We start from the raw sequence: 20,112 nt of genomic DNA, 5'->3' as shown, positions 1-20,112 counted from the left end.
CGCGTCCTCTCTCTTCTTGGCAGAGTGCCGTGGCGGAGGTGACAAGCTGGAGCCCCTGGCGCTCCCCCACTACCCCCTCCCCCTGCAGTGTCTGGTGCCTCCCAGAGGGCAGACCCCTCCTCCTGAAGCCCCTCCTGCCTCTTCCGAATTGCTGGTCACCGGCCTCGCGTCTTAACAGGTTTCCCAGGCGAGGGTAGTGACCCCTCTGGAACGGGGAGGCGGGGTGCTCAGGCCCAGACATGCTGGGAGGGTCCCTCCAGGTGCGGCCCCGAAAGAACTGGGCGCCTCTGCCTGTTGCCTCCCTTCTCTTCCCCAGCGGGCTCCCGCTTTTCTGGAAACACAGCAAGGGACAGCCCCGCGGGTGGCTGAGCACCAGCAGAGCCCATCCAAACTGGGCCCGCTTGACGGTCCTCATCCACACCCTCCAGGTCAGGAGCCACTGGGGCTCTGGTCCTTCAGTGGCGTCTTCTCTGTCCCAGGTACCTGCGGCTCTGGCGTCAGGACAGGGACTCTCTCCCGCAGCCTAGTGACACTTTTGAGAAGCTCCCAGACATTTCGGTTTTGTAACTGTTACCCGCTGAGGCCCCCATCTAGGAAAGGACGTCTGTCTTTTATTATTTTTAACTTGCAGGCGCTTCAACCTAGAGGCTCCTAGGAGTCAGGTGTGCAAACAGGGACAGGTTCTGCCAATCCAGCCAGGGGGTGGCCCACCTGCCGTTGCCACCCAGGAGGAGGACTTCCCAGGCCCCTGGGTCTAAAGGAGGGCTGAGCTCCTCAGAAGCCCAGGTCCAGCAAGCCCCCTGCACCGACCATCTCCCTGGTGAGTGCAGCCAACCACAGAAGGCTGTCTCGACTCACATGCCTCCAGAAGGTGGCGAGGTAGGGTCCACGGAGCCTGGGGCAAAAGGCACAGGACTGACCCGAGATTCCTCACTGGGCCCATTTAGAACCTGCGGACCCCTCTTCCCAGCCCCTGAGGACTGCAGCACCCCCACAGTTACTGGGGACACAGTACAGACAGGTTCTACTTGAGTCTCAACAGGAGTAACCCAGAGGACGCTTCCCAGACCGAGCTCCCCGCCCATCCGCCCGCCCGCCGGGACCAGCCCCAGCTCCAATAAATGGCCCTGAGTTTCTTTAACATCTTTCAAAGTAGGACAGGCTGTCAGCTGTGTGCTCCGTCTGACTGTGGAAGACGATGGGGCAGGAAGCCAGCCTCAGACTAGACGCTTCTGTGTTCGTACGTTCCCGTGAGGCCCATCACTCCTCGTAGCCTGAGGCCACCAGACCACTGGGACAGAACGGTCCGCACAGCGTGTCTGGTGTGGACGCAGAGCGTGGGAACGCAGTGACGGCCACCTCAAATACAGGGCTAAGCAGCCACTATACCCCTCAGCCGATGGCTGAGCCGCCCCAGCCCGGCCTTCCCAGCCCCGTCCCAGTGGGCGGCATGAGTGGCGGATGCCGAAGTGGGCACACTGAACCTGATGGTCTTCGTGTTGTAGCTTCAAGGACAAACCCAACCTAGAGTCACCAACTTGACCATGACCCGATGCAGCATGTCCTGAGGTGGCTCCGGGGACCGTATGGACCATGGCATGGGCTGTGTCCTGAGGGGCGCTCTGCGGGACTGCAGGAAGGGCCCACGGTCAAATGTCTGGCCAGCACTGGGTGATTCTGGGGGCAACAGGCTTCTTTGCTGAGTGGCTCTCCCGGCCTTCACGGGCCTCCCCGCCGCACAGGCCTGGGGGTGCGCTGCCCACACAGAAGTGTTGGCAGAGCATCGTGCAGGCTCCACACAGGGGGGCTCCAAGGCCTGGCCTGTCAGGGCGGAGGCGCCTCCCCCAGGCCCCCATGGAGCAGACCCCCAGGCTTGCAAGCCCACCGAGCTGTTCACATGCAACAGGACTGGCCAGGCCTGCATCGGAAGCCCAGTGAGGGACCCAGAGCAGCGTCTGTGTGGGTCACAACTCCGGGAAGGAGGCGTCCTCCACCCTCCTGCTCCAAGCGAGCTGACCCCAAGAACCACCCACTCTGCAGCTGGGCTCAGTTCAGCCACTAGAAACCCAGCGGCCTTTCCTGGGTCTCCAGAGCGATGCCACTGCACAGACAGTGCGTGGTGGCCAGTGACTGCCCTCCCACTGCCAACAGCTCACAGAAGGTTCTAGAATGATTGAAGACCAGCGCGGACCATGAACCTTTCTGGGCTCTGATAGGGCCCTGGTCCCAAAGTCTGGCACTGAGCCTATGGCTGGCGAGCGTATCTGGTCTTAGGAGCAGCAGAAGAGGGCAGGCCGCCATCCATGTGAGTACCCCGCATGGCACCAGTGTCCCCCTACTTTTTCACAGCATGAGGCAGGGGAGGAAGGTGGGACCAGACTCTCTGGAGATTTCTCTGTCCTCATGGCCCCCAACACCTCCGGGGGGTCACGTGTGACAGAGCCTGATGCAGAGGCCGTCACCAGCTCTGAAGGCTGAAATAGTAACTTTAGGTCTGTCGATTCTGCTCTCCGACTCGCTCCCCAAATGAAAGGACCGGAGAATGGGGTTATCAGGGAACTTCATTGAGAGAGGGATAAAGGAGAAAACGTTTTTAGGTGGTACCAACGTGTTTAAGCTCAAATGACCCCACTGCCCTCCAGCTGTGACAAGCCGGCCACACAGGCGGCCGTGGGGTAGGTCAGGCAGGACTGACCCAAGGCCCCGCTCCATCCCATCCGGCTCCCGGGCAGGGCCCACACCGTCGTCGTGTCAGGATGCTGAGCAGTCTTCTCTTAAAAGCTACTAAGCTGGGGAGAAAGCCCCCTGGGCCGGGCTTCCCGGCCTCAAATCCTGGCAGACAGTCAAGCCCGGAGCCGGCGCCCTGGCCAGGCCCGGCCCCAGCTCCTGTCCCCAGGGAGGTGGCTCACATAGGTCTCCCCCGAAAGGAGAGCGAGAGCTGCAGGAGTTCCTGCCCTAGTTCTTGCTGCCGCCCGCCAGGACGGAACTCGGCCGACAGCTCCCTGAAGGTGGCGCAGACGCGGCGGGCCTCGATGTGTCTGCGGTGGATGGCGTGCTTCCACTGGTGCCGCGCGGCGCCCGTGAGCACGAGCAGGGAGCGGCGGGGCAAGGGGACGGCCACCTCCACCTCCTGGCACAGGACGGACCTGCTGGGGGCCATCACCCCTTCCACCAAGGCCTCCGGGAAGCCGGAAGGGGCCAGACAGAGCAGCAGGCTGCCGGGCGCCTCCCGGGACATGGACAGCACAGTCGAGGACAGGAGGTTGAGGCTCACCAGCCGCTCCCCCCACAGCCAGGCGTCATCCAGGTGGGGGTCGATGGCCGAGCCCCGCTCGGGGCAGTAGTCCAGGTTACACTGCTCCACGGGCCGGAAGTCCTCCAGGATGGGGTACAGGCCCATCCTCCGCACCACGTCCCGGCTGAAGCTGGGGAGGCCTCTGAAGCCGGCGGTCTTGAGCTTCTGTTTCCGGAAGTTGACTTTGGGGCCATAGTCCTGAAGGGTGAGGACAGAGAGGAAGTGGAGAAGTGTCTGAGTTTACAGGAATGGCTATCACGGGCCAGGTCTGAAGGATCTGACCGCAGAGACCAAGAGAAGCAAAAAGCCTGGCTCTGGATCAGGATGTGCTCCCAGCGGGAGGCGGCCGGCCCCAGCGTAAACGCTATGGGAAGAAACGAAGGAGGGAAGGGGCTATGATGTGCCGGGGCAGGGGGCTGTCTTAGCCCGTGTGCAGGCAGAGAGGGAGGGAAACAGAGGACCTGCGAACAGGCAGTGCGTTCTGGGCCGTGAGGCCAAAGTCGGGATGCGAGACGAAGGAGCCGCGAGGGAGGGAGGGTCAGCCCCAGGCAGCCTCATCACGTGGTCAGAGCTGGGGGTCCCGGGGGTTCAGAACCGAGACAGAGAAGTTCCGCTCCCGGCTACACGCCCGGGACTGGAAACACGGCCATGCAGACACTTGCCGATGGGTGTTCACGGCGACACCGGGGCACAACAGCCAAAGGGCGGGCACAGGCTGGTGTCCGTGATGGGACAAATGGATGAAGGGGTGGGGGCAGGTCTGCACAAGAGGGCCATCTGGCCACAAACGCCACACGGCACTGTCCACTGTCGGGGGGAGAAGCCGACACGGAGGGCCACGTGTTCTATAATCCCATTTACGTGAGATGTCCAGCACAGGCAAAGCGAGACAGAAAGATTAGTGGTTGGCAGGGGACGGGGAACAGGGAGCGACTGCTCCTGGGTACAGATGTCCTTTGCGGGTGACAGGCAGGCAGTGGAGAAGGTTGCACAATCTAAATAGAGCAAACTGTACATGTTAAATGAGCGAATTTTATGGTCTGTGGATTCTATCTTAAAAAAAAGCAATTGTTAGGGAGGAGACTTCCAGAACACCCCTCAGACTTATGGCCCAAGGGATTGAGCATTTATCCACCGACTCCTCCCCTCGGGTCCCCCCACCCAGTCGCGAGTGGTGGTATCCGGTGCAAATGTCTTTCTCCTTCCAGCTTCAGTGTGTCAGCGTGGCTGGGTGCCCCCAGCAGCGGCAGGCAGAGAAGGAGCTCGGGGTGCAGCGCACAGAGAGGTGTGACCTGCAGCATCTCCGGAGCACAGAGGCGGCTTACAGGGACCCCACAGAGCAGCGGGGGGAGCGGAGGTTGGGATGGGAGGCCTGGTGGGTTTGTAGCGGAGCAGTGGGTCCATCTGAGGAGGGGGGCCGGGGCCCCGGGAAGCTCCAGAAGGAATCCCAGTGGCAGAACTGGGTGTGGGCCATGGGGGCAGTGGGAGTGCGGAGTGCTGTGTTCTCAGATTCCGGGTATGTTTTGAAGGAAGCAAGTGGACAGGGATGACCAGGGTGAGGGAGAGAAATCTGGAGAGCTGCACAGTTTCCGGCTTGAGCAGATGGAAGGGGGAATTTGCCACACTGGGGACACTGCGGGGGCACCGGGATGGGCCAAGACTCAGTGAGGGTCTGATGAACACGGGAAGCTGGCTGGAGACACAAACGTGGGAGTCGCAAACACACGCACGGTGTCAGAGTCGTGACTCACGGAGACCAGCCAGGGAGCTCGGGGAACGGAGAGGCCCCAGGGCTGGGCCTGACAACTGGCCGCTGGGTAGGGGCGCGGAGGCCAGGACCCAGGGCGGAGGCGGCAAGGGCGTGAAGCGGGAGCAGGAGACACAGTAAAGACAGAATAGACGACACTACGGAGAAGTTGGCTGCAGAAGTGGGAGGGGAGCTTACAGGTGGTCTGGGGGAGAAGATCCAGTTGAGGTAAGAATGACGTCAAGGACAGAGGGGAGCAGGGTCGGACAGTACCTCGGAGTTCAAGGGGGGCTTGGAGAGAAGCCTGGCTTGGGGGTTGAGAAGGGCACGGCCCACGTGGCTTTCTCGGGGTGGGGGATAGAGGGGGAAGGTCCAGAAGGTCCAGTCTCCGCGGGGGGGACTGATGTGACCGCCGGAGCAGGGCAGCAGGGCATGAGGCCAGCAGCCAGAGGAGCTGGACTTGCCCGGGGCTGGAGTTCAGCAGAAGGAGCAGGACAGTGGGGGGGCGACAGGGCACAGGAGCCCCAGGGGAAGTGGTGTGATGATGGGACAGGCCTGAAGTCACTAGGAGGGAGGGAGGGAGAGAAGGCGGACAGTACTGCCAGGAAGAGGCCAGGACTTGGGGGTCCGAGTATCTCCAAACTGATGGGGGAAGAACTTGAGCGGGAAGGTGAGCAGCGGCCTCTAAAAACCCTGAGAGCGGAGCATCAGTCTGCCCTACGGCCCTGCCGCACCACATCCGGTGCGTCTGGTGGGAAGCGGAGAAGTCCAGGCCTGCCTGTGCCCCTTCCTCCAACACACGCCACACACCGCTCCCCTGGCTGCCCAAGCCCCAGGGTCAGGGGAGCTCACCCCCTAACGGCCTTGGGGTGCTTGGCTGCAGAGAGAGGCGCTGGGAGGGATGTGAGCAAAGGGGTGTGGGGCAAGGAGTCCAGAGTGGCCCAGCAGGATGACTCCTCCCTGACCAGCCAGCCCGGTCCTCCCCGCCTCCCCAGGCCTACCTGCTTCCTCCGTCCAGACTGGGAGAGCTTCCAAGGCTCCCGGTCCATCAGCTGCACCATCTCAGCTTCCTCCTCCCGGGTCACAAAATCCTCTATCAGTGTCACACCGGGGAAGGGGAAGGCCCAGCCTTCAAAGTCAGACTCCTCGGCCCCCACGGCCCAGCCAGTGTCAGAGTAGTAAATGAAACGGTGCGTTTTCTGCAAAAGAAAGAGGAGGGACCTGAAGCCCCTGAAGCCACTTTGGAAAGCAGCTGGGGTCCGGAGGGAGGCAGAACCCCTCCCCGCCTAGGGCTGCCTCCTGGGAAGGGCCCTTTGCCCGTCCTTTCTCACTTTCCTCATCTTACAGGGAAGAGCATCCACGTAACTACTCTCTGCTCTCTGTTTTAAAAATGAGGTGACCCAGCCCAGCAAAGTTAAGGAATGAGCCTGAGGCTGCACAGCGGGGAGCTGCCTGGGAGTCCACACTGTGCTAGTGTTGCTGTGGGGTGTCCTCCAGCCTCCCTGGCCATGGTGGGGGGGGACTAAAGGAGAGGAACCCAGGGCTCTCCAGAGGGCGAGCATGCTAGGCAGCCAGAGGGGAGAGGCCGTCTCCGCGGTGGGGGTGACTCTGGCCTCCGCCCTGCTCTGCGCTGCAGAGGCACTGACTGAACTTTCCTTCAAAAGAGAGAACTTGGGCGCCTGGGTGGCTCAGTAGGTTGAGCTGCTGCCTTCGGCTCAGGTCATGATCTCAGGGTCCTGGGATCGAGTCCCGCATCGGGTTCTCTGCTCGGCGGAGATCCTGCTTCCCCCCATCTCTCTCTGCCTGCCTCTCCATCTACTTGTGATCTCTCTCTGTCAAATAAGTAAATAAAATCTTAAAAAAAAAAAAAAAAAAAGAGAGAGAACTTGCGGGCGCCTGGGTGGCTCAGTGGGTTAAACCGCTGCCTTCGGCTCAGGTCATGATCTCAGGGTCCTGGGATCGAGTCCCGCATCGGGCTCTCTGCTCAGCAGGGAGCCTGCTTCCCTCTCTCTCTCTCTCTCTCTCTGCCTGCCTCTCTGTCTACTTGTGATCTCTCTCTGTCAAATAAATGAGTAAAATCTTTAAAAAAAAAAAAAAAAAGAGAGAACTTGCCAGCCATCCTTGAGGAGTGCCCAGCGGACAATCTCCTGCCACCTCAAGTTTGGGGCAAAGGCCACCCTGGTCCCAGGCAGCCCCCAGCCAATGACTCAGCACAGGTCTGGCTCTTTCTACCCGACTCGGGACTCCTCTATCTATCAGTCTGCTCAGGAGCTCCCAGCTGGACTGGCCATGACTTTGTCCCAGCTGCATGGCAGTCTGAGGTCCGCCCCGTCCAGTTAATTCTCCTTTACCCCAAACCCTTTACATTTCATGGCCCCTCCTGCCCACCCTGGCTGGGAACCATCGTGTCCTCCGTCTTCTGGCACCTCACACAGAACACATTAAAATCGGGGATCACCCTGTACCTTCTGCTCATCCCACAGCCAGCAAGTCGGGCTAACCCCACACCCACGGGAACGGGCACAGTTCAGACTCTCGGCACTTCTCAGGCTTTCCTTGTAGCCAAAATATACAGGACATAAAACTGCCATCGTCACCATCTTTAAGTGTACAGGTAAATTAAATTCAGTCACGTCCTGCACCCATCCCCACCTCTCTAAAACTCTGGACTCGAAACAACGCTTCGCTCTTTTCTGCAAGCCCCAGGGACCCACCATGCTACTTGCTGACTCTATGAATGTGATTCCTCTACAGGCTTCACGGAAGTGGAATCCTGCAATATTTAATCCTCTCGTGAGGGACCTTTCACTCAGCATAATGACCTCAGGATCCATTCATGTCACAGCAGGTGTCAAACGCCCTTCAAGGCACATGACATTCCATGGGACACAGGCCACGTTTGTTTACCCGCTCGGCCACGGCTGGACACTTTCACTGCTTCCATGTCGTAGCTACTGGGAACCACGGTGCTAGGAACGGGGGGCGTACAGGTCTCTCTTCAAGGGTCTTCTTCCGATTCTACCCAGAACTGCTGGATCACACGGTAATTCTACTTTTCGTTTGCTGAGACATCACCAGATCACTTTCCACAGGACCTTCCAAGCTTTTACCTGGGATGCTGTGGGAGTTTCTGCACTGGCTTCCCAGACTCCATACCTTCCCATCTGCCTCCCCATGTCCTGGGAACCTTTCCAAAACTCACCCCTAACTTCCTTTAAAACCCTGAGCGGCTCTCCGGGGCCCTCAGAACAAGTCCAGCCTACCCAGCCACCACACACAGAGCCCTCTGAGTCAGGGGGGCCAGCCCCTGAAGCGTCAGGCTCCTTCCAAGCCCAGGGACCTGCCCCAGGCCTGTACCCAAGCAGTCCCCCAGCGGGAACGCCCTTGCCGCGCCCCCCGCCCCCGGCCCGACAAAGGCTCTGGATCCTTTTTTCCTTAATTGGAATTAATTTCCTCCTTGACCACTTCTGCTCAACGGTGTCTGGGGCACTTTGCCCTGCCTGGTTTTCGGCATCCTCTTTCTCTTTCCTGGTCGTCTCCCCACTTCGTGAAGCTCGCAGTCCCGGACGCAGGGTAGGGGGCGCGGGGCGGGGGGCGCTACGTGGAGGTTTGCTGTCACACTCTCCCCAGGACTCAAAGGGGAGTTGTGGTCGGATGGCACCCACTCCAAGCCCACCCCTCAAAGCGCTCATCTCATCCTGCAACGCCCCCACAGCGAGGGCCCTTGACAGGTGTTGATCCGGGGCCCGTTTCCGTAGCCAGTCTGGGCCTCAGTTTCCCCGTATGAAGAAGGGAGTTGTGGCACGGCCCCTTCCCCAGCCCTCACCTGCGGGGGGTGCTGCCAGGGCGGGTCACCTCCGCGCTGCCTCTCGCAGATCAGACAGGTCCGGATGCCCTTGCAGCCGCATTCCCGGAGGACCTCTGGGGCAGCCACCGCCGCAGCCGCCATCGTCGCGTCTTGGCGACCAGGGCGCAGGCGCGGAGCCGCGGGGGCCGCTGGGAGTTGTAGTCCGCCCGCGGGACAGGAGGTACGCGGGGCCGCTTCCTTCCGGTCGTCGCGCGGCGCCGCCTCCAGAGTTCCGCAGGGGGCGGACGTTAGCGTCTGTCTCCAGGAGGCACGGACTCGGCCGGACGCCGGTACCGCTTACCGGCCAGCGCGGGCCGTGCCTCGTCGCCATGGGCCCTCTGTCGGCGCGGCTGCTCATGCAGCGAGGGCGTCCCAAGAGCGACCGACTGGGGAAGATACGGAGCCTGGAGTAAGAGGCGGGACGGGGGGCGACGGGGGTCCGCGGGGCCGCGGCCACACAACCCGCCACCCGGGCCTGGGTCGCCGGCCGGTCGGGAAGTAAGGCTGGGACCCTTGCCCACTCCCTGCCTGGCCCCGTTATCGCCCTGTCGGTTAGGCGGAGTCTCCGACACTCGGGCCGAACGCTGGGCTCCCGTTAAGAGACGGGCAGGCTGGGGCCCCGAGTGGCCTCTCCCTGGAAGGGGTCCCGGCTGTCGGGGAGACAGCCCTGCAGAAAGGGTGTAGAGCAGCCTGGCCTTAGCAGGCGCCCAGGACTGCCCCAGGTGTGAGGCCTGCCCAACCGCCTGAGCCCTCCCTGTCTGCCCCCACCCAGCTTGTCGGGGCTGAAGCTGATCTCAGAGCACTTGGACCCCAAGCTCCTGAGCCGCCTGACGCAGCTTCAAGAGCTTGACCTCTCCAACAACCAGCTGGAGACGCTGCCCGCCAACCTGGGCCTGTCCCACCTGCGCGTCCTCCGCTGCTCCAACAACCAGCTGGGGGACGTCACTGCCTTGTGCCAGTTCCCGCAGCTCGAGGAGCTCAGCCTGGAGGGCAACCCCTTCCTGACTGTAAGTGGGGGCCCCCACCTGCCCCAGACCCAGGGCCAGCACTCCCGCGGGGCTGAGCCACAGCTTGGGGGGACACTGAGCCGCTCTCCCTCATCCCCCAGGTCAGTGACAACCTGAAAGTCTCCTTTCTCCTGCCCAAGCTCCGTAAGGTCAATGGCAAGGATGCTTCGTCCACCTCTTCTCAGGTGGAGAACCTAAACCGGGAGCTGACCAGCCGGGTAAGGGGGCGGACCCACGTCTCTGGAGTAGTCGGGGGGCCTTGAGGAGCGAGCGACAGAATGGACGTTCGGAGGACCCTGAGGAGGCGTTCCGGGGACTCTCTGCCCTGACACTGAGCGGCATCTATCCCTTCGCCTGATGTGTTGCTTTGAGCCTGGCTGTGGTGCTTGGCCTCTTTCAAGGAAGGTCCTGCTCTCTGGGTGTGCAGGCAGGGCCCACCCAGGGACCAGAAACTGTACCGAGCAGCCGCCGCCGCCTCCTCCTGTTCCTCCTCCTCCTCGGGGCTGCTGTGTGTGTGTCTGTGCACGCGCATTCTGTGTGGGTTTGTGCACACTGCCGCTAAGGCTGTAGTTCAGGGAGACTTCCAGGAGGCATTGAAGTGGAGACACCTGTGCCCATGAGATTGGAGGCAGGGGTCCAGGAGATCTGGGGTGGACTGGGGTTGAATCTGGTCCCTCTTGTTCCAGGTCACAGCTCACTGGGAGAAGTTCAAGGCTGCACTGAGCCCAGGCGAGGAGGCAGAGAAGGCCCAGGCTGACTTTGTGAAGTCTGCTGTCAGGGACATCCGTTATGGGCCTGAGTCCCTCAGCGAGTTCACCCAGTGGCGGGTATGACCTCGCCTGCTGTGCTCAGAGTCCTGTTCTCCCAGCTCCTTGATTGGCTCCAGCTGCCTTAGAGGCCTCTGGCCATAAGGGGTGGTAGAGAGTGGGGTGGGTCAGGGAAGGGAGACTTATTGGTTGGAAAGGCCCTTTCCCGGGCGCCTGGGTGGCTCAGTGGGTTAAAGCTTCTGCCTTTGGCTCAGGTCATGATCCCAGGGTCCTGGGATCAAGCCCCGCATCGGGCTCTCTGCTCAGCAGGGAGCCTGCTTCCCTTTCTCTCTCTCTGCCTGCCTCTCTGCCTACATGTGATCTCTGTCAAATTAAAAAAAAAAAAAAAAGGCCCTTTCCCACCTCGGGAAGCAGAAGTTCCCTCTGCCCCAGCATTTGGGAGAGGGGCCCGGGGCCCCTAGGACTGTATCTAGTTCCCCAATGTCCCCACCCCACGTAGGTGCGGATGATCTCTGAGGAGCTGGTGGCCTCTGGTGGGGCCCAGGTGCGTGAGGCAGACATCCCGGAGAGGCCTCCAGAAGCCCCAGCTGCCCAGGAACCCAGGGTAAGTGTGGTACCTTGCAAATCCCAAGGCCTGCCTAGGGAGACTGTAGGGAAAGGGGATGGGGCAGGGGTCCTGGAAATGAGCCCAGGCGACGGTCCCTGATGCCTGAGCTCGTTCCCACTAACCCTGGGCCAGCCCTTGCTTTCTGCTCCCGTGAGAGGGTGCAGGCCAGCCTGTGATGCCGAGGAAGGAAGTGCCAGGCAGATGGGCCCGTGGCCCCCAGGCCCTCAGCCCAGCCCTGACCCCCTCCACAGGCCAGGCCCGTGGCCGTGAAACGGCCGGATGAAGTCTCACTCAACCCGTCTCCCAACAAGCGGGTGTGTACCTCCTCTTCGGTCTGCGTGGAGGGCAGCGCCCCGGGCTCTGATGGCAGCCGGGTAAGCCGGCCGGGGGGCAGGGAGCAGCCGGCAGGGAGCACAGGCTGGGGCAGCTGTGACGCCCGCTCTGCCCCCACAGCCTGCGCTGGACCTGGAGCCCCTGCACTTCCTGCAGTGTCACAGCAAGAACAACAGCCCTCGGGACCTGGAGACCCAGCTCTGGGCCTGCGCCTTTGAGCCGGCCTGGGAGGAGGGTACAGCCACGGCGGGCAGGCAGGGCCAGCACCCCAGGGAACAGGCAGGACCAGCTGTCTAGACAGGGGGCCCAGGGGCACTACCTGGAGGGGGCCGCCTCGGTGGATGGGGGTCCTGGGAGAGACAGCCCCTGGGGCATCGTCAGGGCCAGGAAGGACAGGCTGCAGGGGCGGACTTCGCAGACGATGTGCTTACTGAGGCTGACCCCTCAAAACAGGGCACGCGGGGGCCACCTCCCAGACGGTGGCCACGTGCGGCGGGGAGGCCGTGTGTGTGATCGACTGCCAGACGGGCATCGTGCTGCACAAGTACAAGGCCCCTGGCGAGGTGAGGGCCCAGGGCTGCTCCCGTGGGGCGAGGGGGCAGGGAAGGGGCGGCAGATGACTTGGTCCCGCTGGGTCTCGCTTCCACTGGCCAGAGCTCACTGGCATGCGCAGCTCTGCCCCTTAGTGACCCCACTCTTCCCCCCCCCACACCCCCATCCCCACCCAGGAGTTCTTCTCGGTGGCCTGGACAGCGCTGACCGTGGTGACGCAGGCCGGCCACAAGAAGCGCTGGAGCGTGCTGGCAGCCGCGGGCCTGCGGGGCCTGGTCCGGCTGCTGCACGTGCGGGCTGGTTTCTGCTGTGGGGTCATCCGGGCCCACAAGAAGGCCATCGCCACCCTCTGCTTCAGCCCCACCCACGAGACCCACCTCTTCAGTAAGACCCTCTCCCATGTCCCTGAGGGGGCCCCAGCATCCTGTCCTGCAATCCGGGATGGGAGGGAGTGCCCTGGCTGGTGGGCATCACCACAGGGCCACCGGGGTCAGCTCCGGCCAGGCCAGAAGCAGTGTGGCTTGGTGGACGACTGACAGGGCTTTAGCTCCTGCCTTCTCCCCCTCTGTGGCCTGGAAGCCGGGTGGCTGGGCCACCCTGTGACCTGGGTGCTAAGTGTGCTAAGCCCAAGAAGGGATGTGTGAGCCTGGCACGGGCCGTGGTAGCAGAGAGTGAGGTAGAGACTGGTGGTCCTCAAATCTTCCACGTCCCAGCTGTGGCCCTGCGCACCTTGGCGGGGTGGGTGGCCTTGCGACCACGGTCTCATCCTGGAATGGAGCCTGCTGGAGCGAACGGGGTCTCCTCAGAGCCTCCTCTCCCCTTCCCCGCTCAGCGGCCTCCTATGACAAGCGGATCATCCTCTGGGACCTTGGGGTGCCCAACCATGACTATGAATTCCAGGCCAGGTGAGGCTGGGGGCTGGGCAGGGGGCTGCCAGGGCGGACAGACGCCCGGGTCCGAGGCCTCACCATCTCCTCCCCGCCGGCAGCCAGCTGCTCACCCTGGATACTGCGTCCATCCCTCTGCGCCTCTGCCCCGTGGCTTCCTGCCCAGATGCCTACCTGCTGGCCGGCTGCGAGGGTGGCTGCTGCTGCTGGGACGTGCGGCTGGACCAGCCCCAGAAGAGGAGGTGAGGCTGGCCGGGGAGGCCTTGAATGCCAGCCTCAGAGCTGTCCAGATGCCTGACCCCCAGCACATCTGCCGGGGGTGGGACTTAAGCCCCGCCCCATCCCGAGCAGCCAGGGGCTGCTTTCAGGGGCCTCTTCATGGGGCTGGCCTGTCCCCACCTCCTCTAGTCTCTCAAGGAAAGGTCCGTGCCCCATTCCTCACGGCTGCTTAGCTGTGGGACCGGGCCGGGGCAGCTCTCGGAGCCGTGTTCACTTCACCTTGGAGGGGCGGTCAGGGATGAGGCCCCGGAAAGGCTCCTCTGTACCGCCCAGAAGGCTTGGGCCCGTGCTTAGGCTGGCCCCCTGCCCTCGTGCGGCCCACATCCTTACAGAAGGTGGCCTGTTAGTGCCCCCAAAGCGTAGTGTCAAGTGTGAAGGAAGGAGAGTAAGGGGACGATGAGGAGGTGAGTGGCGGCGGATGGGCACAAGCCTAGATCCCAACAGGGGAGTCCGCAGGCAGCAGGAGGGAAGGTGCTGGCACAGGGGTGGTCCCACCAGGGAGGTCCAGTCCAGCCTGGGAGGTGGGAGGACGTGCCACAAGGTAAGGTGGCAGCTTGGGCCAGGGGACACGGGCTCCATCTGCTGGGGCAAGACTGAATTTTGTCCCCAGTGCGGTGAACAGCCTGGGAAGACCTTCAGGGGCCGGGTGACAGCAGTGAAGCAGCTGTGACGTGGGGGCAGGTAGCAAAAGTGTCAGGCCCAGCGGTGGCCTTTGTCCAGCCAAGTGCCTGTGTGGGCCCCTGCCACAGCTGGGAGTGAAGCCCCAGGGCTTCCCCTGCTCCCCGCTCAGCGCGGTCTGGCCCCAAGCCCGGTGGCGGTCACGCCGCAGAGGTGTCTGCTGCTCCTTGTGTTGACATGTGGCTGCCTTTGCAAGCACCGTGTGACCCCGCATGCATCTCCGCTGGAGACCGTGCAGCAGCCACTTGTTCCCCGGCCCTAAGTCCCTGCCTCTCCAGACCCTTCCTGTCCCATGCCAGCCTGCACCCCGGCCGTGCCGGCTCCTCTTCCCGGGCCCAGAACCCAGCTCCGTGGGTGCATCTCCCGGCAGAAGCAGAAGGCAGATGGGCGAAGGGGGACCCAGCGTCTCCCGGAGCGGCTTCCTGGGCCGTGGGGTGGCTCACCAGCACCTTCTGTCCCGCAGGGTGTGTGAGGTGGAGTTTGTGTTCTCCGAGGGCTCGGAGGCAGCTGGACGGAGAGTGGACGGGCTGGCGTTTGTGAACGAAGATGTGGTGGGTGAGTAGACCCTGCGCAGGGGACAGCCTGGCCTCCTGGGAGCCGAGACAGGCCCTGGAAGGCCTCTGGGGGCAGCTTCTCCTGGGGCTGGGGGCTCCTGAGGGGTCCCCCCCCGGGCACCATGAAGTGTCTAGAGAGGGGCCCCCACCCAGCTCTGTTCTCTCCCTACTCCCCAGCCTCCAAGGGGAACGGCCTGGGCACCATCTGCCTGTGGAGCTGGAGCCAGACGTGGGGGGCGCGCGGCAGGCAGTCCTCGCTGGCGGTGGTGGTGCTGGCGCGGCTGCAGTGGTCCCCCACCAAGCTGGCCTACTTCTCGCTGAGCACCTGCCCTGGTGAGCCCCTGCACCCCGCTGCCCCCTCACCCCCTGTGGCTGTGTCCCGCCCGGCCCCGCTTCTCACTCTGAGCCTCTGGCAGATGAGGGGATCGTGCTGTGTGGGGACGAGGAGGGCAACGTGTGGCTCTACGATGTCCGGGACCTCCTGAGCCAGCAGGCGCCGCTGCCGGCCGCGCCACAGGCCCCAACACAGGTAGGCGCCCCTGCCCGACCCCCGCCCGCTGTGGGGGCTGTGAGCAGGAAGCTGGAGCCCCGCCCCCCTCTTTTGCCCGCCCCCCCAGATCCTTAAGTGGCCCCAGCCCTGGGCCCTTGGCCAGATGGTGACCAAGACCATGGTGAACACGGTGGCGGCCAACCGCACCTTTACCTACCTCACGGCTCTGACGGACTCCAACATCGTGGCCATCTGGAAGAGACAGTAGCCAGCGCAGGGCTCCTGCCTCTAGGAGGTGCGGGAGTTCTGGGGGTCCGACCTAACTTATTCAGCTCCGGGGCAAATGACAAGACTGTTTTTATCGGGGAATATTTTTATTAAATCCTCTGCTGTGTACAAGGCTGGAGAGCTGCTTGGGGCCCGGCTGGTGCGCCGACGCGGTGTGAGGCCGGCCTGGCCTGGGTTCCCGAGAGCTGGTCTAGAAGTTCAGTCCCACCAGCTCCTCAGCCAGGAATCCGGGGTGCAGGGCCCGTCCACGATGGGAAACCAGTCCTCGGCCTCCGCGCGCCCCATGCACCTGCTGCCGCCGCAGCCCCCGGCCAGGCCTCCTGCTGCTCTTTATCAGGAGAGCAAAACAGACTGTGTGCAGGACACGCCGGCGGGGACGGGCTCACCAGGATGTCGGCGACGCTGGGGAAGCTGCTCTCTACTGGGAGCTGAACAACGTTCCAGCGCAGCGTAGGAGCCGGCCCAGCAACGCTCCTCCCGCCGCTACTCGATGCCTTCTTGCTTGTCTTTAATGGCCACCTGAGCGGAGGGGGCGGCGGCCGCTTAGCTTGACCACGGTGAGGAGGCAGCCCCATGGCCCTGCACGCCCCCCACCCCCATCTGTGTGAGGCGCAGGGGCCACAGTAGTGGACATGGACAAGCCGGGGTCTCTCCCCTACACCCAGGTCAGACTCTGAGGCCCTCTGCGTGGACGGGTGTGACCACCCCTCGGCCTCCTTAACTGTGGGGCCCCACCCTGGGATGAGCTGCCCCTGCACAAACACCCCGGAAGTGGCCAGGCCTTACCAGAGAAGGCTCGGGGGAGCAGTCCCAAAGGGCCGCAGGAGCCCCTGGAGCAAGCACTCTGGTTCCCACCCGTGCCTGCACCCAACAGGCCCCCAGCCTTAAGGCCCTGCCCCTCGTCCACGTCCTATGGAACCACCTCCCCCCACGCCCCCTAGAGCTCAGGACACTCTCCACGGGCTGTCCGGGCTGTGGGCACGAGGACACCGCAGCTCCGGGCAGACCCAGCGCCGCTCACCCGGAAGCGCTCCTCCAGCAGGGAGAGCTCGCTGATGAGGTCCGTGATGGCATTGGTGAAGGCCTCCTGCGGGCTGTAGTCCGGGGTGGTCTGCACCCGGATGATGATCTTGTGCTCCAAGGGGTGGGGGACTTTGTAGCCAGCGAACAGCACCTGCGGGTCCTTCAGCAGCTGTCTGTGGGGGGATGTGACACGGGGCGCTGAGCCGAGCACCCCTGGGGATGACCAAGCGCTAACCAAGGCCTTTTCCCACTGGCTTGAGGCCTGGAAGCCAGTACAGCTGGGGCGGCTGACCCCAGCGGGTTCCCTGCTCTTGATCCCCGCCCCCCACAAAAATCGACCAAGTGAAACATTCTAAAAAAGACAAAGACACACACACGCCCCCCCACCACCCATGGGGACGGCACACACACACACACACGCCCCCACCACCACCCATGGGGACGACACACACACACGCCCCCACCACCACCCATGGGGACGACACACACACACACACACGCCCCCCCACCACCACCCATGGGGACGACACACACACACGCCCCCACACCACCACCCATGGGGACGACACACACACACACACACACGCCCCCACCACCACCCATGGGGACGACACACACACACGCCCCCCCCCACCACCCATGGGGACGACACACACACGCCCCCACCACCACCCATGGGGACGACACACACACACGCCCCCCCCACCACCCATGGGGACGACACACACACACACGCCCCCCCCCCACCACCCATGGGGACGACACACACACACACACACACCCCCACCACCACCCATGGGGACGACACACACACACACGCCCCCACCACCACCCATGGGGACGACACACACACACACGCCCCCACCACCACCCATGGGGACGACACACACACACACACGCCCCCACCACCACCCATGGGGACGACACACACACACACGCCCCCACCACCACCCATGGGGACGACACACACACACACGCCCCCACCACCACCCATGGGGACGACACACACACACACGCCCCCACCACCACCCATGGGGACGACACACACACACGCCCCACCACCACCCATGGGGACGGCACACACACACGCCCCCCCCACCACCCATGGGGACGACACACACACACGCCCCCCCCACCACCCATGGGGACGACACACACACACACGCCCCCACCACCACCCATGGGGACGACACACACACACCCTCCAAGGACCCCAGCTGCTAAGCAGGATCTCCAGCAAACTCCTCCCTCGGGAAGCAGGGGACCCTGCGACTGCCCCAAGGAGCCGCGTCTAGCAGCCAGACAAAGCCCAGGACGAGCACCCGACAGCTATAAAGGCAACAGGGGGAGAAGGTTCGGGCCCTGAGCAGTTGGTGAATGGAAGTCCTCTGGGCAGCACAGGCTGGCAGCTGCCGCCCGCACCCCTGGGGCCCTGTCTGCAAGGCTGTGCAGCCTGCGTCTGCGTGCCGTGCCCTGGGCCCACGGGGTCCTCGAGAGCAGCTCGGTCAGCGGTGCGCACCACGAGGGAGGGCCCTTGCGTAGGTGGGGACACGGCTCCCCGAGCAGGGGATCAACAAAGCCCTAGAAGGGCCTGGGGGCACCACTGGCGTGGCAGAAGACCACCAACTCCACCTCCTGGGCTCCCGCCCGGGACCCCACATGTGCACACGCGGAAAGACCCGGCTTCACCCATGGCGTCTTCAGCAGAGAAACGACAAGACCTTAGACCAGAACAGTGACCACATCGCCAACCTCCTAGCCGGTCAGGACTACACTGGTGTAAACACGCACCCACCAGCCCACATCCGCTGTCCACCGGGGCACCGGCTAGCCGCAGAGCCTCTCCCACCTTCTCCCCTCCTCCTAATAAGAGCCAATCTCTGGCACATCTGTCTGTGTGTGCCAGCTGTCCCAGAGACCATCGTCCCGAAGAGGGGTGGGTGGCAGCACGCCCGGACCGCCCCTCCCTGCTCTTCAGCACAGAAACACAAGCAGGCCCACATTTCTCTGGCTTGCCCCACATAGATCAGACACACGGCAGTGTGATCGGATCTAGGTCAGCGTCATCTTGGAGAGAATGAACTGGAATGCGAGAACCGCCAAAGCAAACCCCCAGACCTTCCTGCAGCTCAGAGACTGCGGGAAATCTTCCAGAATGTGTGCTTTGCCTCAAAGACCCCCAATAAACGCTTTCCAAGAGCCTTTGACGTGGAACTTACGACTTAATGATGTTTCCTAGCGTGTGGTCTTCTTTATTGATGGTGAACAAACAGGCATTGGGTACCTTGGTGTCCTTGTTAATGGTAATCCTGGGAAGAGGACGAAGCAACAGGTGAGGACACAATCTCTTCAGCCATAAAGACCTCTCGGACTCAGAGCAGCAGAGGGGCTACACCCTGATTCTGCAAGACCCTCACCTGCTCTGGACTGCTCCTTGGCACCAGTGACATTTTAGGGTGGATAATTCCACTCTGTAGGGAGCTGTCTTGTACACCGTAGGATATGAGCACCATTTCCCGGTCTGTACTCACGAGCAGCACCCCCTTTGTGACCATCAGAACTGTTGGCAGACATTGAAAAAGTCCCCTGGGGAGCAAAATGGCCCCAGATGCCAACCACTGTTCTCAAGGACGACGAAGAGGCTGGCAAGGGCTAGACCGCAGAGCCCTGCATACCAGGCTGTTAAGAAAAAGCCAGCGTTGGGGCATCTGGGTGGCTCAGTGGGTTAAGCCTCTGCCTTCCACTCGGGTCATGATCTCAGGGGCCTGGGATCGAGCCCGGCATCGGGCTCTCTGCTCAGTGGGGAGCCTGCTTCCCCCTCTCTCTCTGCCTGCCTCTCTGCCTACTTGTGATCGTTCTGTCAAGTAAATAAAATCTTAAAAAAGAAAAAGCCAGTGTTTCAGAGGGTCTTCTGGTGCTGAGCCCTGGCCTAAGCACTTTCAGTAAATTACCTCGTTAAGCTCCCCTCGGAGAACATCCTGTGATTGAATGCAGCAGGAAGCCTGTTTACCAGAGAAGGAAAACACGCCTCGAGCAGCTTAAGTCACTTGCCCAAAGACATGGAGACGTTAAGTGAGGGAGCCAGGCGGAGAGACCAGGGGACCACATTCCCTTGCTCGCTGCAGGCAAGGAGCCCCTGTAAGCTCCTCACAGGCCACTGAGGATCGGTCGTGAGCCGGAGAGCCAGCCCTTGGCTTGCAAAGGCGGCGGCCAGGAAACTGCCGGATCCCACAGGGAAAGCACTGTGGCGCCGGGCACCCTGGTTCCCATACACACCGCCACTTCCCGTGGGCCCAGGCAGGTCCCTAGCCTCTTCGCGCCTCGGGTTCCTCCTCTGCAGCACGGGGCCACTGACCACCGCCCCGCAGGGCTGGCTCAAGTCCGCAGACACAGTAAAAGCTGCTTCCGTCTCCCCGCTGTGGACGAGCCCGAGAAGCCCCAGAGTCCGCCTGCGACCCCGGCCCACCCCTCGCCGGCTCCACTTACTTTTTCTCGCCCTCGAAGAGCAAGAACGACTCGAAGGCGGGAGGCGCGTTCATCCTAGCGCCGCACCAACCTCCAAAGTCGCAACAGCCGCCACCACCGCCAGCAAAGCCCTATAACACCACCTCTTCCGGGTTAGCGACTGCTTCCGGGTTGCGGCTCCGCACGCCCCCAACGCCCTCCCCACCCGTGAAGTCCGGCTGCTTGCCCCCTAGCGGCCCGGGGGATGTAGTGCAGGCGCGAGAAAAGCCCGGGGACGGCGGGGGGGCCGGTGG

General features: G+C 62.9%; 3 protein-coding genes across 3 annotated transcripts; 1 reads left to right on the top strand and 2 right to left on the bottom strand.

Annotated features, from left to right (window-relative positions):
• Positions 1-2,543: 2,543 nt before the first annotated feature.
• ALKBH4 (alkB homolog 4, lysine demethylase) lies at positions 2,544-9,037 on the bottom strand. Its single transcript, XM_047714174.1, has 3 exons — positions 8,869-9,037; positions 6,044-6,241; positions 2,544-3,493 (listed from the first exon to the last, which is right to left on the bottom strand). The coding sequence occupies exons 1-3, from the start codon at positions 8,989-8,991 to the stop codon at positions 2,906-2,908; spliced, it is 909 nt and encodes a 302-aa protein (XP_047570130.1). The 5' UTR covers positions 8,992-9,037; the 3' UTR covers positions 2,544-2,905.
• Positions 9,038-9,109: 72 nt separating this feature from the next.
• On the top strand, positions 9,110-15,439 carry LRWD1 (leucine rich repeats and WD repeat domain containing 1). Its single transcript, XM_047714173.1, has 15 exons — positions 9,110-9,298; positions 9,662-9,896; positions 9,998-10,114; positions 10,583-10,723; positions 11,163-11,267; positions 11,522-11,644; positions 11,724-11,838; positions 12,057-12,166; positions 12,332-12,539; positions 12,988-13,060; positions 13,144-13,284; positions 14,463-14,554; positions 14,731-14,886; positions 14,970-15,082; positions 15,171-15,439. Exons 1-15 carry the CDS (start codon positions 9,219-9,221, stop codon positions 15,309-15,311), a joined length of 1,950 nt encoding a protein of 649 aa, XP_047570129.1. The 5' UTR covers positions 9,110-9,218; the 3' UTR covers positions 15,312-15,439.
• POLR2J (RNA polymerase II subunit J) lies at positions 15,399-19,996 on the bottom strand. The gene is made up of 4 exons (XM_047714189.1): positions 19,841-19,996; positions 18,574-18,663; positions 16,353-16,527; positions 15,399-15,850 (listed from the first exon to the last, which is right to left on the bottom strand). Exons 1-4 carry the CDS (start codon positions 19,891-19,893, stop codon positions 15,815-15,817), a joined length of 354 nt encoding a protein of 117 aa, XP_047570145.1. The 5' UTR covers positions 19,894-19,996; the 3' UTR covers positions 15,399-15,814.
• Between the last annotated feature and the right edge of the window lie 116 nt (positions 19,997-20,112).

The sequence above is a fragment of the Lutra lutra genome, chromosome 18 (genome assembly GCF_902655055.1).
Source record: "Lutra lutra chromosome 18, mLutLut1.2, whole genome shotgun sequence".
NCBI classification, from domain to species: Eukaryota; Metazoa; Chordata; class Mammalia; order Carnivora; family Mustelidae; genus Lutra; species Lutra lutra.
Note: the sequence above shows the minus strand (reverse complement) of the source record. Positions and strands in the feature narration are given on the sequence as shown.

Bases quoted from the DNA above. Each gene is read 5' to 3' on its own strand.
- ALKBH4 (XM_047714174.1), bottom strand. From the start codon at position 8,991: ATGGCGGCTGCGGCGGTGGCTGCCCCAGAGGTCCTCCGGGAATGCGGC. The intron at 6,242-8,868 runs GTGAGGGCTGGG...TTTCTTTTGCAG, and splicing joins CCTGGCAGCACCCCCCGCAG to AAAACGCACCGTTTCATTTA. The intron at 3,494-6,043 runs GTAGGCCTGGGG...CTCACCCTTCAG, and splicing joins AGTCTGGACGGAGGAAGCAG to GACTATGGCCCCAAAGTCAA.
- LRWD1 (XM_047714173.1), top strand. From the start codon at position 9,219: ATGGGCCCTCTGTCGGCGCGGCTGCTCATGCAGCGAGGGCGTCCCAAG. The intron at 11,268-11,521 runs GTAAGTGTGGTA...CCCCCTCCACAG, and splicing joins CAGCTGCCCAGGAACCCAGG to GCCAGGCCCGTGGCCGTGAA. The intron at 14,555-14,730 runs GTGAGTAGACCC...CCTACTCCCCAG, and splicing joins TGTGAACGAAGATGTGGTGG to CCTCCAAGGGGAACGGCCTG.
- POLR2J (XM_047714189.1), bottom strand. From the start codon at position 19,893: ATGAACGCGCCTCCCGCCTTCGAGTCGTTCTTGCTCTTCGAGGGCGAG. The intron at 16,528-18,573 runs GTAAGTTCCACG...ATCCCCCCACAG, and splicing joins CTAGGAAACATCATTAAGTC to ACAGCTGCTGAAGGACCCGC. The intron at 15,851-16,352 runs GTGAGCGGCGCT...CCCTCCGCTCAG, and splicing joins TGCTGGAGGAGCGCTTCCGG to GTGGCCATTAAAGACAAGCA.